This window comes from Rhincodon typus, chromosome 13 (assembly GCF_021869965.1).
Source record: "Rhincodon typus isolate 14 chromosome 13, sRhiTyp1.1, whole genome shotgun sequence".
Lineage (NCBI taxonomy): Eukaryota > Metazoa > Chordata > Chondrichthyes > Orectolobiformes > Rhincodontidae > Rhincodon > Rhincodon typus.
The window spans coordinates 22,887,669-22,904,476 of record NC_063344.1 but is presented as its reverse complement, the minus strand read 5'-3'; the positions used below and the strand labels follow the sequence as shown (position 1 = coordinate 22,904,476).

At 39.8% G+C, this 16,808-nt stretch overlaps 1 protein-coding gene across 1 annotated transcript; it reads left to right on the top strand.

The window, feature by feature from the left end:
* The first annotated feature begins 463 nt into the window (after positions 1-463).
* On the top strand, positions 464-15,315 carry LOC109922147 (apolipoprotein D-like). Its single transcript, XM_020522168.2, has 5 exons — positions 464-595; positions 5,263-5,393; positions 8,659-8,747; positions 12,820-12,846; positions 15,089-15,315. The coding sequence occupies exons 1-5, from the start codon at positions 476-478 to the stop codon at positions 15,313-15,315; spliced, it is 594 nt and encodes a 197-aa protein (XP_020377757.2). The 5' UTR covers positions 464-475.
* Positions 15,316-16,808: the final 1,493 nt, after the last annotated feature.

Genomic DNA, 16,808 nt, shown 5'->3' with positions numbered 1-16,808 from the left:
AAGGAAGGTCAGTTTAAGAAATGACAGAAATAGAGAAGCATTTTGCACAAGAATTATTGGGGATTACATCTTGGTGTGGACTGTTCACTTAAAGTTCTTTCTGATGGGGTAGCATGCTTTTAAAAAAAATGTTCTTAGTGTACCTCTAAGAGGATTGCTCTCTCGGTGTGAGATGGCTGGTAGTGGTGCTTTAACCTGAGGGTCACCACATCACAGGTGAAGGCTGAGGTTATGAAGGTGAGTCCTTCATGGTAACTTCAGCCACAGTGGGAATTGAACCTATGCTGTTGGTATCACTCTATCCTGGATCCAGCCAACTGACTGAGCTAACATGCTCGATCGAGAATTTGCAGATAAAACTATTGCCTCCATAAAATGAAAGGAACGGACCTGTGTTTTTGTGAGTTATTTAATTTTTGAGTGTATGTGGCTCAGAAATCTCTTTTGTGTTTCAGATTCCTCTCAAGCTGCTACCATGCGGGGGCTGTTACTGTCGCTGATGATCACTTCCATTTGTTTAACCAAAAGAGTTCAAGCAATCAAATGGGGTAGATGTGAACATGTGGAACTGCAAAAGAATTTTAGTCTCAATCAGGTTTGTCCTGTTAACTCTTTAGTTGCCTGGCAATTCCATTTTGTGTCAAAAAAGTAATTTTTGCATGTGTTAAAAGGATTAATAAACCACCTTTTCCAAAAGAGATTGGACAGTGCAGTGGATTTTCACACCATCTGCTCAACTTTAGCCACAGAGATCGTAAGCAACTTACATGGTTTCTTCTTCAGCACAAACAGGGTTTAAAATACATGAGTATTGGTCCTCCAACACATACTTCTTTGAGTGTGATCCCTTATTGAGAGTGAGAAATGGCCATTGAATCCAGTAATAAAGCAGAAAATTCTGGAAATACGCAGCAGCTTAGGTCGCATCTATGAAGAAAAATAGAGTAAACCTCTCAGGTCAATGATAATCCTTCTGAAATTTCTGATGAAGGGTTAACATTGATCCAAAATGTTATTTCTTTGTCTCAACATGTACTTTCTGATAATTATATTAAATGTATCTGTCGTGATCTAGTTGCAGAAAATTTTGCAGCTAATATATTAATTTATTTCAGTCTAATGTCCATTAAGATAAATTGCCGAAATATCAGAAATATATTGATTTGTGCAAATCATTTTAATGGATACAATTCTGCTAAACAAACATGTTCTTAAAAGTTGTAACTATCAAGTGAACCTTTTCAATGTACATTAGCATTTTAGTGGGAATGTTGCTCATAATTGAGTATCAGTGGTTTTAATATAGGGTTAGCTACAAGATCGCAACAGCAAGGGAAATTCCTTTTTTATTGCTTTGGTAAATATTGAACAATTTGGATTTTAATTTAAGGATTTAATTTAAAAACACCTTTCCAAACATTTGGAAATTAGTATTAATATTAAGTGGTGTCTTATGGGTTCCAGCAGTACACACTGTTTAATGCTGAAACTGTATAAAGTTTTGGTTCAGCTGCAGTTAGAGTATTGTGTGCAGTTCTGGAATCCGCATTATAGGAGGGATGTGATTGCAGTGGAGATGGTGCAGAGAAGATTTACCAGGATGTTGCCTCGGCTGGAGAGTTTCGATTATGAGGAGAGATTGGATAGAGTGGGCTTGTTTTCCTTGGAGAAGAGGAGACTGAGGGGACACAATTGAGATGTATAAAATTATGAGGGTCCCAAATAGGGTAGACAGGAAGGAACTTTACCCTTGGCAGAAGAATCAATGACAAGGAGCATAGATTCAAGGTAATGGGCAGGCGGTTCAGAAGAGATGTGAGGAAAATCTGGATCTCACTACCTGTAAGGATGGCGTCACAACATTTTAAAAATATTTATATGTGTACTAGCAATGTCAAGGCATACAAAGCGAGAGGCTAAGTTTGGAAAATGTAATTTGTAAAATTCTCTTATGGGTTGTGGGTGTCGCTGGCTGACCAGCATTTATTGCCCATCCCTAGTTGCCATTGAGGAGGTGGAGGTGAGTTGCCTTCTTGAACCTTTGCAGTCCTTGTGCGATAGGTAGACCCACAATGAATGTTGTTGAAGCTGAACTTATCCAGGAAAATGGAAAGTATTCCATTATATTCCTGATCTGTGCCTTGTAAATGGTAGACAGGCTCTGGGGAGTCAGAAGGTGAGTTACTCATTGCAGTATTCCCAGTCTCTGACCTGCTTTTGTGGGCACTGTATTTATATGGCAAGACCAGTTGAGTTTCTGGTCAATGGTAACCCCCTCGTGACTTCAGTGATGGTGATATCATTGAATATCAAAGGGCAATAGTTAGATTATTTCTTATTGGAGATGGTTATTGCCTGGCATTTGTGCGGTGTGAACTACGCTCGGTTCGCAATAAACAACTGCACCTCCCAGTCGCGAACCATTTCAACTCCCCCTCCCATTCCTCAGATGACATGTCCATCCTGGGCCTCCTGCAGTGCCACAACGATGCCACCTGAAGGTTGCAGGAACAGCAACTCATATTCCGCTTGGGAACCCTGCAGCCCAATGGTATCAATGTGGATTTCACAAGCTTCAAAATCTCCCCTCCCCCTACCGCATCCCAAAACCAGACCAGCTCGTCCCCGCCTCCCTAACCTGTACTTCCTCCCACCTATCCCCTCCTCCCACCTCAAGCCGCACCCCCATCTCCTACCGACTAACCTCATCCCGCCCCCTTGACCTGTCTGTCTTCCCTGGACTGACCTATCCCCTCCCTAACTCCCCACCTACACTCACCTTTACTGGCTCCATCCCCGCCTCTTCGACCTGTTTGTTTCCTCTCCACCTATCCTCTCCTCTATCCATCTTCTATCCGCCTCCCCCTCTCTCCCTATTTATTTCAGAACCCCCTTCCCCTCCCCCTTTTCTGATGAAGGGTCTAGGCCCGAAACGTCAGCCTTTCTGCTCCTTTGATGCTGCTTGGCCTGCTGTGTTCATCCAGCCCTGCACCTTGTTGTCTCATTACTTCCCACTCGTCTGCCCTGGCTCAAATCTTGTCCAGATCTTGTTGCATTTGGAAATGGACTGTTTCAATATCTGAGGATTTGCGAATGGTGCTGAACATTTCTCAGTCATAGGCAAACATCCACACTTCTGACCTTATGATTCATTTAAGGAGAGTTACTTGGGAGTTTTTATTGGTGAGATTTTATTGTGTGGTTTTTATTTCGAGAAATTTATTTGTTGTGTGTTTTATTCAGGGAGTTAATTGATATGGTTTTTATTGATTGAATTATTTTTTATGGAGCATTATTGTTCTGGCTTTATTTAGAGAGACTTAGTTGTGGGGATTTTATTTTGGGGTGTACTCCAGTTCTGAGCACAAGTTAACCTTCTCTTCAGTCTCTCCTTGGACTTGCAGAACGAGGTCGCAGGGATAGAGGAGAACTGCAGGGAGAGGCTATCTGGACAAAGAGTGGGTCACCTGGGATGGGCCACCAGGATAGAGAGCTGGTATCAACTGAGGCCTAGGAGGGGGTGACACCATGGTTGATTAGAAAAATAGGATAACAACGAGTGAAAAACTATTCAGCACCCAATTAAGTACCTGCTTTTCTGTGTTCAACTTTGATTTTTTAAATCAGAGTATGACCTGTCCACTCAGTGGAAGACAGACTAATCTGGACACACCTGGGCTGGATCCAGGTCCTCCTCTCTCCCAATAAAAGCAAAGTGTTGTGACGCTGGAGATCTGAAATAAAAACAGAAAGTGCTGGACAAACTCAACAGTTCTGGCAGCATCTGTGGTGAGAAAATCAGAGCTAACAATTTGAATCAAATATGACCCTTATTCTTCTCTCCCGTTCTTTTATGTGCTGCAGTCTGTCTCCAGGTCCTCTTCTCTCCTTTTCTTGTTGGGTCCTCCTCTTTCCTCGCCTTTTATCACGTCAACCTAATAATATCCAATGACATTTCCTTGCTTGGCAACTGTTTCATTTACCTTTGATTTTTAATGTCTTTTAACAACTTATTACAGAAAAAATGTTGCAAGATTTTAAAATCTATTCAAAGGCTATTAAATCCAATAACAGTTTGTTTATAAAACAACTGCTGTATCATTAAAGTACCTGTATTCTAGATCTATTATTTTCTGTATTGTTCCTCATTTTGATTTGTTCATATAAAGGTGTTTCTGTCTCCCTCTGACAATTTGAGAAAAGATTATTACCCAAAATATAAACTGTCCACTCTCTTTTGGATGTTATCCTGTGTATTTAAGCTCTGATCAGTGATTGAAATCCCTTAAAAATGGAAGCCAGTAAATCCCTAAGTGATGCTAATTTTCTCCTTGATTGAAAGATTCCTGTCTTTTGATCCAAAGAACATGATGTTCTGTAATATTGGAGACACTGGTGAGTGGCATTGGTGCATGTACATTGGTGAGGCCCAGCAATGATTCATTGTGGCGAGGGCATTGATGGAAGTGAGATGGCACCAATGGTGGCGAATTTCATTCCAACAGCATGGCCAAGGGACTCTTACCAGGCCACCAGGCCCATGGCCCGTGCTGGAGCACTTAACAAGGAAGACTGTAAAGTTGAACACATTTTCTTCAAATCTTTATTTTTCAGCCTTTATGTTCTATGTTTTTGTTTATTTTTCTGTGTTTTAAGATCGCGCCAGAGAGTGGCTTCAGTCTGCAACACTTTTCACTGTGTTTTGTAACAAAATACATGTGGCAATAAATAAATGAAATCAAAATCTACTTGCACTTTTCTGCTTATAAAGCTTTGCAACTATTTCTCAGGAGGAATATAAGGAGCACTAAATGCACGCTTATCTTCAAAAAGAAATGATAAGTCTGAGGAGATAGCAAGAATTGCAGATGCTGAAGTTAGAGATAACACAATGTGGAGCTGGAGGAACACAGCAGGCCAGGCAGCATCAGAGGAGCAGGAAAGTTGAGGGCCCCAACCCAAAACGTCAATTTTCCTGCTCCTCTGATGCTGCCTGGCCTGCTGTGTTCCTTCAGCTCCACACTGTGTTATCTCTGATAAATCTGAGGAATCTAGATTTGGTCACCGGTGCATGGAGAATCATATTGACAGAATAATGCCATATATCACCAGAGGAGTGTTTAACTTCATGGTGATCTTGTGAAGAAATTTTAACTTGTTGTGTTGTAAGTACTGATTTAATTCCCATCTACAGTATTTGAGCCTCAATGAATTATACACACACCCAATTAATAAGCTAATCCATTTGCTTTTATTTAACAGTATATGGGAACATGGTATGAAATCGAACGACTTTACAATGTCACTGGAGAACGCAAATGTATTTCTGAAACAATATCCAAAGCTTACAATGGGTTTAAAGAGACATACGAGCTTCTCACTTGGATGATTAAGTAAGTTCTACTGTAAATGAAGTGAGTGTGCGTATGTATGTATGCAGGTTTTTGTGCATTCTGTCTGTGTACACGCGAGACACCAAAATGATTGCCATGACCTCCTCATTAATATTTACCTACCACTATACTCCGAATAAAGGGACAGCAAAAACTATTTTGGGAGCTGGAGTATAGGACATTACTGTGGCTTTCCAAAGGACAGTGTGACACATCAAACTGATCACCATGAGCTCCTGCATTGAGTAGAGCAATGAAAATTTGGAACAGTGTCAAATGTAGGAATGGCTTATAGGAGCAAAAATTGAACAATTTTGAAATGATTGAATTGCAGAAAACTGAGAAAGGAGAACATCATTTGTTTCTCCCAATTGAGGGCTTAATTGCACTCTGAAAGGTTTTCTTCCAGATTGCTAAAGGGAAAGATTAAGAAGATGTAGGAATATCTGTGACAACAAACTGGGACCGTACAGCACTGCTGCTGCTGCTGCAGTTTCTGCTGCAACAGCCTGATCCTCCTGTTACAGGTGTGGATAAATTGGCATTTTTTAACTGGCCTGTACTTCACTGTGGCTACCATGAGAGCAGCTTTCAGTGGAACATCACTAGATATTGATCCCAGTAAATGATGATCCTACCAAGTGATCCCTGATACCCAATCTATGAGGGAGTTTATCCACCACACATGCAGCCATCTTAATTCCTATTTGTTTCTATTTCTTTCAGCCATTTATCTGAACTGTTGTTGAAAGGTGACATGAGTCTAGATACTCTGCAGTTCCAATCCTTAAATCTGCCTGATTGACAGGCAGGAGATCATTCAGTAAAGGGTGTGAAAAATGGCATAGGGGTCTTGATTGTGGGGAGGGTAGTGATGGATCAAATAGTAGTTTGGCAGTACCAACGATGCAGGCCCAGGGGAGCAGATGATGTTTGAGGGCATCAGGCAGTGATATGGCAGACAGACGGATCAGGGGACACTCCAGCTTGCCTGCAAGCAATATTGCCAAAGCACTTGCCATATGAGCTGAGCAAGCCTTGCTTCTTTTAAGTTTCACGGTTACTTGTGGCCATGGAAACCCAGCTGCCTGTGGTTAAAAAGAACATGAGTGTAAATGGAGGCTGCAGCCTCATTGAAAGAATTAATTGACTAGAATGTTAACATTGCAAATCAAGAGTGCTACCAATCTGCGAATGCTTCAAATGTAGCATGATGTTGCAAAGCTGATGTTAAAATGCAAACAGAATTAGGCATGAGCCAAAGGAAAATATTTTTAGAATAAATGAGCTTGCTGCAAGTCAATTGGCTGGAATGTTACACTATCCATAGCATAAGGCTTTTGCCAAAGGTGGTTGGGGGAATGTGGACAGACTACACTTTCACTAACAATGGTGAAAACGCTAAAATGATGAAGGATACCGGCTTTGGGGATACCCTGTGCTCATAAGGGGTACCACCCCAAAATGAAACCACCACATTCTGTCCCCATTCACCTCCTATTCCTCTCTAAGTTGCTTGATCTTTGCCTGAAAAAGCCCTGACATGCCTATGGCCACCCATTAAGTTTTTGCAAATGGGTTTTGCCCCTTCCACCAAGGGGCAACAGTCTCACATTAAGCTTGTTTGTGACCAGGGAGGCTGGGGTAATGTTATTGAGTCATGAACCATCTCTGCCCCACAATATTTCATATTTCTTTTCTTCTCTAACATATGAAATGACTCCAGCTCATTTGCTTTTGAGAGTTCAGCCAATGGTTTCCACAACTTAGACACGAATATAGGACATAGGAGCAAGAGTAGGCCATCTGCACCTTCAGTCCTGCTTCATTATTCAATAAGATCATGACTCATCTCATTGTAGTTTCAGCTCCACTGTCCTGTTTGCATGTCGTAATCCTTGACTCCCCAGATAATCAAAAGTGTTCTTATCGAATCAAAATTGACTGTTCAAAGGTGACATTCCTGATTCGGTTAAATGTCATTGGAGCTGCCATTGGAGACTCCTTCTTTGGCTGTACAATCCAAATTGTGGAGAGGGAGGGGTTTCCCCGCAGACATCCCTCATGTCCACCTTGAATCTTCGGACTGCCATGTGGAAGATCACAGAATACACTGGAAAATAATGTAAATGCCCTAGACTCCTTGAAAGGAGGAAAAGAGATTTGTATTGGCCAGCTCTGCTTCTCTGTCAGGCCGAGACCTTGCAGCTGAAGATCTCGGACTCTATTGAGACCTGTAGTGGAATAATCTGTTCTGATCTTCAGGGGACTCTTCACTTTTCCACCACTCCTGGTTTGTTGTGATACCTTCACTGCAGCACTGCTCACATTTCCTCAGATGGGGTGGTTTCCCTCATATGAAAAGAACACAGGAAAAGAAGCTGGAGTCACATTTGGAAATTCACAGAAGTTACAAATGGAATCAGACCTTTCAGCCTAACCTGGTCACCTTGATGCTCACCCTCCATGTGAGCAAATGGTTCTAATCATGTTTACCCACTGACTTAACTGTTTTAGTTTATTTGTCAAATGTAATCCTGAGTATTCTCTTAACCTTAAACCTGGAAGTGATTCCACAGCCATACAATAAAGTGTGTTAAAGTTTCAGCTTTTTTCATTGGACATTTGATGATTTCCCTTGGAATCTTGTTCATTGCACATGACTATCAACACTGGAAATGGTCTGTCTCCATTTACACTGTCCCAACCCCTCCATGTTTAAAACATGTCTTGCATATTGTTCTGTGAACTGCATTGTTCTGAAGAAGGCCCAGTGTATTAAACCTTTCTTTATTTCTGTATTGCCATATATCAGGCAACATCATAGTTAACCGTATCTGCCATATATTGGGGAGCATCATAGTTAACCATATTAAGATGATTGCTATTCGTCCTATCATTGACCCCAATACTATATCGTGGTTTGTGGGAATAAGTTTTTCAATTTAAACTTATCATATCCCCTATGCCTTTATAATTAATGCATCTTGAGATAAAATTTAGATGTCTGTTTGCTAGAAAGTCAACGTAGTCTTATCAGCCCAGAGGGCTGATAAGAGCCCAGAGACAGACAACTGTGTGTAATGAAAGAGCCTTTCTGATGTATGTTGTGGTTGTTATGAAGGGGCATATTGGAGATCCATCCCACTGGAAATCTGTCTCAAAGAGGTGAGTCTGTCCTATCAATACCATTTCTTTACCTCAGATGAACTCATGACAAAGTGGAAGTATGCTATTCGTCTTTATATATACCTACTTTTTGCAGGGAGAATGATGCAGTGGCTGTACACAGTGCAGAATTAATTCCACCTTCAAAGACAAACAAAGATCAAGCAAAACTTATCTACAGACTTGGTAACTTCTTTTTATTATTTACCTTTCAAGGGTTTTGTTCAGCATTTATTGCCCACCTCTATTTGGTCGAGTAAATGTGGTAGTAAACTGTCTTCTTGAATGACTCATGTGGTGTAGATCGACCCATTGTACTGTTAGTAAGGGAGTTCCGGGGTTTTGACCAAGTGGCAGTGAAGGAATTTTGATATTGTTCAAAGTTGGAATAGTGTGTGTCCTGAAACTGAAATTGCAATGATGGTTTTCCCATGTATCCGCTGCCCTTGTCATTCTAATTGGTAGAAGTTGTGGGTTTGGAGGGCTTTTAATTTATCAGAGGGGGAAGAGTTCAGGAGAGAAGATATGTTGGCATACAAAGCAAAAGGATATGACAGCATTGCAGGCAACTATTTTTATACTCAGAGTGGCATAGGAATGGGCAGAACAAACAAGCAAATAAGATCAAAGGGGGAAAATTGGCAAAAAAACACCAAAATTAATGGCTCTTTACTTGAAAGTACACAGTATTGATAACAAATCAAATGAATTAACAGCACAATTGGGGTTGATGGGTATGACTTCATGGTATTTATGAAGGCATGGTTAGAAAGAGGAAGCTTTGTTAGTAGAAGCTGAAATAAGTATGATAGCAAGAAATGGCCTGGCATTGGATGATATAGAATCCATATGGGTGGTGGTAGAAAATAACAAGAGGAAGATGGTATTGGTGGGAATAGATTAAAGGCCACTTAATAGTGACTGGTAGAACATAGAACAATACAGCACAGGAACAGGCCCTTTGGCCCACCATGTCTGTGCTGACTATGACGGCATTCTAAACTAATCCCATCTGCCTGCATATGGTCCACATCCCTTTATTCCCTGCCTTTTCATGTGTCTGTCCAAATGCCTCTTAAATGTTGCTAGCATAAATATAGGCAGCGAATAAATCAGAATATGAGGGCATATAAAAAGTCAGTCCATTGATCCTGGGTGACTTTAATCTTCATGTAAATTGGGAAAATCTAATTGGCAAAGATAGACTGTTTTCAGAACAGTTTCTTAGAACCTTATGTTGTGGATCCAACCTGGAATCACGGATCCCAGTGTAAAAGATCCCCTGAGGAACAGTAACCACAACATGGTAGAATTTAGCATTCCGTTTGAGAGTGAGAAACCAGGGTCAGAACCAAGTGTGCAAGATTTCAATAGAGATAATTACATAGCGATGAGGGCAGAGTTGTTTGCAGGGGACTGGCAAAAGAGTTCAGTAGAAAAGATGGTTGAAGAACAATGGCAGGCATTTAAAAAAATCATTCAGATTCACAGTGAAGGTACTTTCCAGTTAGATAGAAGGATTCTAGTAAAGGGTTAAACTAACAATGTTAAACAAGGAAGTTAAGAAAAGTATCAAATTGCAAATAAAACCTACAATGTTGCAAAGATTAGTGACAAACCAGAGGGTCTGGAAAGTTTTAAAAGCTAAAAAAGATAACAAATTACAAAAAGAAGAAGAAAATAAACAATGAGAGCAAACAAGCAAGTATTTAAAAATAGACAAAAGAAAAGAGAGGACAATGTGAACACAGAGATAACAAGGTGTAGAGCTGGATGAACACAGCAGGCCAAGCAGCATCAGAGGAGCAGGAAGGCTGACATTTCGGGCCTAGACCCTGTGAACACAGGTCCCTCAAAGGACTAGGCTGAGAAATAACAAGGTGTCCCAGGTAATGGCAGAAGAAATATTTTCTGTCAGTCTGCACAACAGAAGACAGTAATAGCATTCCACAAAATACTGAATAATCAAGCAAACAAATGTCATACTGGCAGGAAATAAACACAAAACAATCATGAGAGAAAAAGGATGCTAGGAAAATGAATGGGGATTTAATTAACAAGGGGGTTACTTAAAGCCAAAGCAGTGGATGCAATATATTTGGATTTCTATAAAGGCATTTGATAAGATACTGCACATAAGACTATTTCATAATTTAAGTGCCTTGAGGGTAGAATATTATCATGGATAAAGAATTAACTAACTAATAGAAGACAGAGTATTGGGATAAAGGGGGCATTTTCAGCAACGACAACTGTAATGAGTGGAGTTTTTTTATTAATGGGATGAGGGCATAGCTGGCTAGGCAGCATTTATTACCCAGAGGGCAGTTTAGTATCAAACACATTGCTGTGGCTGAAAGTTGCCACCCAGGTTGATAGCGTTGTTAAAAAGGCGTACGGTGTGTTAGGTTTTATTGGTAGAGGGATTGAGTTTCGGAGCCATGAGGTCATGTTGCAGCTGTACAAAACTCTGGTGCGGCCGCACTTGGAGTATTGCGTACAGTTCTGGTCACCGCATTATAGGAAGGATGTGGAAGCATTGGAAAGGGTGCAGAGGAGATTTACCAGGATGTTGCCTGGTATGGAGGGAAGGTCTTATGAGGAAAGGCTGAGGGACTTGAGGCTGTTTTTGTTAGAGAGAAGAAGGTTAAGAGGTGACTTAATAGAGACATACAAGATAATCAGAGGATTAGATAGGGTGGACAGTGGGAGCCTTTTTCCTCGGATGGTGGTGGTTAGCACGAGGGGATATAGCTTTAAATTGAGGGGTGATAGATATAGGACAGATGTCAGAGGTAGGTTCTTTACTCAGAGAGTAGTAAGGGCATGGAATGCCCTGCCTGCAAAAGTAGTAGACTCGCCAACTTTAAGGGCATTTAAATGGTCATTGGATAAACATATGGATGATGATGGAATAGTTTAGGTTAGATGGGCTTCAGATTGGTTTCACAGGTCGGCGCAACATCGAGGGCCGAAGGGCCTGTACTGCACTGTAATGTTCTATGTTCTATGTTCAATGAGTCACAAGTAGGCCAGACCAGGTAAGGATGGCATTAAGGATATTGGTGAACCAGGTGGGTTTTTCTGATAATCGGCAATGATTCATGGTCATCATTAGATTCTTAATTCCAGATATTTTTATTGAATTCAAATTTCGCCATCTGCCATGGCAGGATTCAAACCCAGGTCTCCAGAATGTTATCTGAGTCTCTGGATTAACAGTCCAGCCATAATACCACTAGACCATTGCCTCCCCATAGTGCTCTAGGATTGGTGCCACAATTATTAACAATATGTACTTATGACTTGTATGTTAGAAGTACACGTACTATTGCCAAATTTGTAGGTGACACATACATACGTGTACTATTAAGTAGTGAGGATGACAAAAGGAGTATAAAGAGGGCTATGGATTGGTCAAGTGAATAGACAGAAACTTGACAGAAGGAATATAAATTCTGAAAGTATGACATTATGCACTTTGGCAGGAAGAAGGGAAAGCTGAATATTTTTAAATGGGGAAACTAAATAGTTGGAGGGAGAGGGTGTGGTTCAGTTACTTTATATTCCAGACTTATTAATTGAGTTTGAATTCCACCAGCTACAATGGTGGGATTCAAATTTTTCTCCACAGAGAATGGATCTACACAATTGACAATACCGTAACACCGCTGCCTCATCCTTTGCAGAATATTGTAGCTTTCCACTTTCAATATTGATTGATTGGATCATTGATTGGAGAAACAATATTTCGTTTGTAAAGAGGGTTTTATTCTGAGAGGTTACAGATTTTTTTAAAAAGATGTTTTTGTGTTTAAAAAGCATTTAACAAGATGGCACGTAGAAGGTTGGTTAACATGAAATTAAAGGGTCAGTATCTAGGTGGATTAAAAAAAACTGGCTTAGGGATTTAAGCAGCAAGTTTTGACGAATGGTTATTTTTCCAGACTGGAAGAACAGATAGCGGAGTTTCGTGTGAGCCAGTGTTAGTACCACCACTCTTTCTTTGTTGTCAAAAAACGACTTAGATCTTGGAATGGAGGGAAATTTCAAAATTTGCCGATATTATGAAATTTGAAGGAGTGTCAAAAAGTAAAAATGATACAAATTGCTCGCAACAGATAATAGATAGGCTAACAGAATGGTTGGACAAATTGCTGTTGTAAAGTAGTAAAGTGCAAACTTCCATTTTGTTCTGCTTTGAGATTAAGGCAATGTCTATAGCTTGTGATTAATTTTTATTTTCTTAAATCAACAGATCAACACCTAGGGCAAAACCCTGTAGGTATGTAATAAAAAGTATAACTCCTTGATAAATAAGTACGTTACACAGTAATAAACAAAATCTGATCATATTTGGGAATGTAATGCAATGTTCAGTGTTTTGACTACTGCTGGCAGTGATTAAATATTTTGTTAAGTTTTGAGCTTGGCATCATCATTTGTTGGGGATAAAGCTAGCAAATAATTTCCATCTAAATTTCCAATCAGACAAATTGATATTGAGTCTTTAGTGAGAAAATAAACTTCCTGAAAAAAACTCTGCTGCTAGCTAATAACTGACATGAAATATGTACTGTGCCATTTTCAGCAATGGAACATTACTTGTGTAACAACAGTCATTAAGGATTAATACAAGTATAGTGTGCAGGATCACTGACATCACAGGATGAAGCAGTGTACAAAACCAGAGGCATTTTGGGGAGGTTTTTTTCAGTGGGTAAAAATGTCATGAGACTCTTGAATAGTCATGTACTAATACAGATTTAGAATATTACTGAAAAAAGACACATTTTATCAAAATTTTTTAAGGTGCAGTCGTCAGGACATTCATAAGAATATTGTTATGAAAGGGAACAACATTGTATGCTATATGAGAAGACAGCACCGATTGGTGCATTTTAATGGCAATGTCTACTTGTCAAACAGTCAGCACTGTCTTCTTGAACAGAATACAATGTTAATCCCCTTCATATTGGTGTTCTTGTTAATGTCCGGTAAGTGTAAGGCAGAAAGCTTTGACAAAATGTGTCCTTTAACAGCAACACTCAGACTCTTACTTCTGAAATTAAAAACCTCCAAGGTCTGTGAACTCTAGTATTGACTTATTTTGCCTCTGATTGATTAGTGATATTGATTAAAGGTTTTATTTGACATTATGACATTATTAGTGTAGATCTGAGCTCACTGGATGGAATAGAATGAAAAGAATAGAATAGAATCCCTACGGTGTGGAAACAGGCCATTTGGCAAACTAACTATATGCACTTACAGTAGTAAGAATTAAGTCTGCTCCTGTCTGACAACTTTAATTGAGTTTTTTGAAAAGGTGACTAAATATATTGATGTGGGTAGAGTAATTGATGTGGTCTGCAAAAACCGAAGTAAGGCCTTTGACAAGATCCCACATGGAAGGCTGGTCCAAAAGGTAAGAGCCCATGGGATCCGAGGCAATTTGGCAAACTGGCTTGCAAATAGAAGGCATAGGGGTGATGGTGGAGGGTTGTTTTCGTGACTAGAAGCCTGTGACCAATGATAATATCACAGGGATTGTTGCTGGGACCCTTGCTGTTCATTATGTACGATAACGAATTGGATGTGCATGTTGAAACTATAATTAGTAAGTTTGCAGATGACTCAAATTGGTGGTGCTGTTGATCATGAGGCGGATGGTCTCAGGCTACAGTCTGATATTGATCACTTGGTAATTGGTAAAGCAATGGCCGATGAAGTTTAAATCTTAAGTGCAAGGTGATGCATTTTGGGAGATGTACTAAGGGAAGGATTTGCACAATGAATGTTAGGTTCTTAGGGAATGCTGAAGAACAAAGATACCTTGGTGTACAAATCATAGATCCCAGCAGGTGTCAGCAAAGTTAACAGAGTATTGAAGAAGGCATATGTGATGATTGACTTCATTAGCTGGGATGTACAACATAGGAGCAAGGAATACATGGTTCAACTTCACAAAACATTGGGTAGGCACAGATGGAATATTGTGTGCTGATTTGGTTGATATACAATTGGCAGGATGTGATTGCACTGGAGAGGGTGCAGAGGAGATTCCCCAAGATGTTACTGGATGGAAAATCTCTGTTATGAGGAGAGATTGGATTGGCTGGATCATTGTCCTTCGAGCAGAGGAGGCTGAGGGGTTGATTTGACTGAAGAATACAAAATTATGAGAGGCATAGACAGAGTAGATCATGAGAATGTTTTCACCATGATAGATGTGTCTAAGACAAGAGGGCATAAGTTCTGTAAGACCAAAGGTGTCGTGCCAGTCTACCAAGGGCAATGTGACAGTGCTAAGATCTGCGCCAGCAGTCTGATAGCACTGAGATAGTCCACAATCAGCTAGTGGAGATATTTCTCATATGTCACTGTTGGAAATGCTGCGTTCTAGTTTGTCTGAATTTCTTTTCCAAATACTGCGCTTAGTTAGATCAACTAGTGAGCCAACAAACAAAAAACCTGCTTGTTTCATCATAGACTAATGTTCTGTGCTCTTTTTTCTTTAATTGCAGACAAGAGAGGTTTTGATTACTGGGTGGTAGACACTGACTATACAGGTTACTCGCTGGTATTCTCCTGTGTTTCTTTCCTTGGCATAGCACACACCCCTTATGCCTGGATTCTTTCAAGAGAACGACAGCTGTCAGCAAACACCACAAAATACCTGCATGATATCCTGGATAAATATAATATTAATATTGAAGATTTTGTGAAAATTAATCAAGAAGGTTGCATATAAGTGCTGATCAGAATGCATACAAAACATTTGAATCTGCGTCAAAATGCACCTATTTTTAGTTTACTCCATTGTAATTTACACTGGAATTAGCATAACTGAAATTATACAATATCTGCTGGAGTTGCTGTGATGGACTGTGAATTAAGTTATCTTCATCAAAAGTGCAGGAGTTTGAAGAAACACCTCCAATTGCCAATATCTACCCTCACTGAAATTCAAATCAATGACGAAATCTTGACTGGGCCATCACTAGATAATCATAAATGCAACTTAAAATTACAGACAAGTGAGATTACACTTCATGGTCCCAACATTTGGTCTAAGCAGATACACTGACTAATTAGTGCTAATGAACATGAAAGAGGTCACCCCTTGGGGCTCAGTTTTGTACTCATTGGCCAGAGTTTTCTGCTTGTTATATTTCAATCCATATTTTCTGCTCCCCATCATTGTATTTGATAGAAAAAAATCACAGACTGTCAATAAATAAGCAGAAAATATGATTTCTAGCTCAATGCCTTTAATGTCACTCTTTGTTTGGCCTCCTAATATTTCTTTGCTGATTTTATGTTATTTAATCAAATAATATGCAATACCTAGAAATCTTAGATTAGTTTCGGGTTGGCACAGTTATTTGGCTTTGTGCTCTACAATAGTATTATAAATCTGTTATACTAAGTGCTTTCTTCAGCAATAAAAATGAAAAACTAAAATAATATGTTTCTTCTGATCTTCATCTCTATGCTATTCATTTGATTTGGGTGTGTACATTTAGCCTGCATGTTTACAATGCTTTGAATTTGTGTATGTGTGTAAATCTTGTACTCATTCATAATCCCTTTCCGTACCGTCTTTATTCTTTCACTGGGTGTATGGGTGACAGTGGCATAGAGGAAATGTCAGTGGAGCAGTAGGCCAGACATCAAGGCTAATGCTCTAGGCATGTGGATTCAAAGTTGCTGAAGTTTGAATTCAATTATTAAAATCCAGAATTAAATGCTCGATGAATGGTGACCATTGAACCATTGTTGATGGTTATAAAAACCTAGTGGCCTAGCAATCCACCACAGCCAAGGTCAATTTACTTGGCAATAAATTGAATGGTTAAATGCTTGCCATTAAGGAGTAAAGGCATCCACTGACATTTGTTACCCTTTCCTGATTGCCCTTTTACACGTAAGCCATTTCAGAGGGCAGTTAATAATTAACCACATTGCTGTTCATCTTCCAAATTCGTGTGGGTCTATAATCTCTTTTCCCAGTCAATTCAGTTTTGCAACCACTTTGCTATTGGTCTGGAGTCATGTGGGCCTGATAAGGCAGGGATGGCAGAGTTCCTTCCCTAAAGAATATTAGTGAACCACGTGTTTTTATGACAATCAATGGTAGTTACATGGTCATCATGACTGTGACCAATTTTTCCATTTTATTAAGTGAATCCAAATTTCACCATTTGATGTGGAATTTTAACCAAAGTCCACAGAACATTATTA

What these genes read in the sequence shown, in the direction of transcription:
- LOC109922147 (XM_020522168.2), top strand. Translation starts at nt 476, where the DNA reads ATGCGGGGGCTGTTACTGTCGCTGATGATCACTTCCATTTGTTTAACC. An exon ending in AAAACTTATCTACAGACTTG is followed by an intron (nt 8,748 to 12,819) that starts GTAACTTCTTTT and finishes TTAAATCAACAG; the next exon opens with ATCAACACCTAGGGCAAAAC. An exon ending in CCTAGGGCAAAACCCTGTAG is followed by an intron (nt 12,847 to 15,088) that starts GTATGTAATAAA and finishes CTTTAATTGCAG; the next exon opens with ACAAGAGAGGTTTTGATTAC.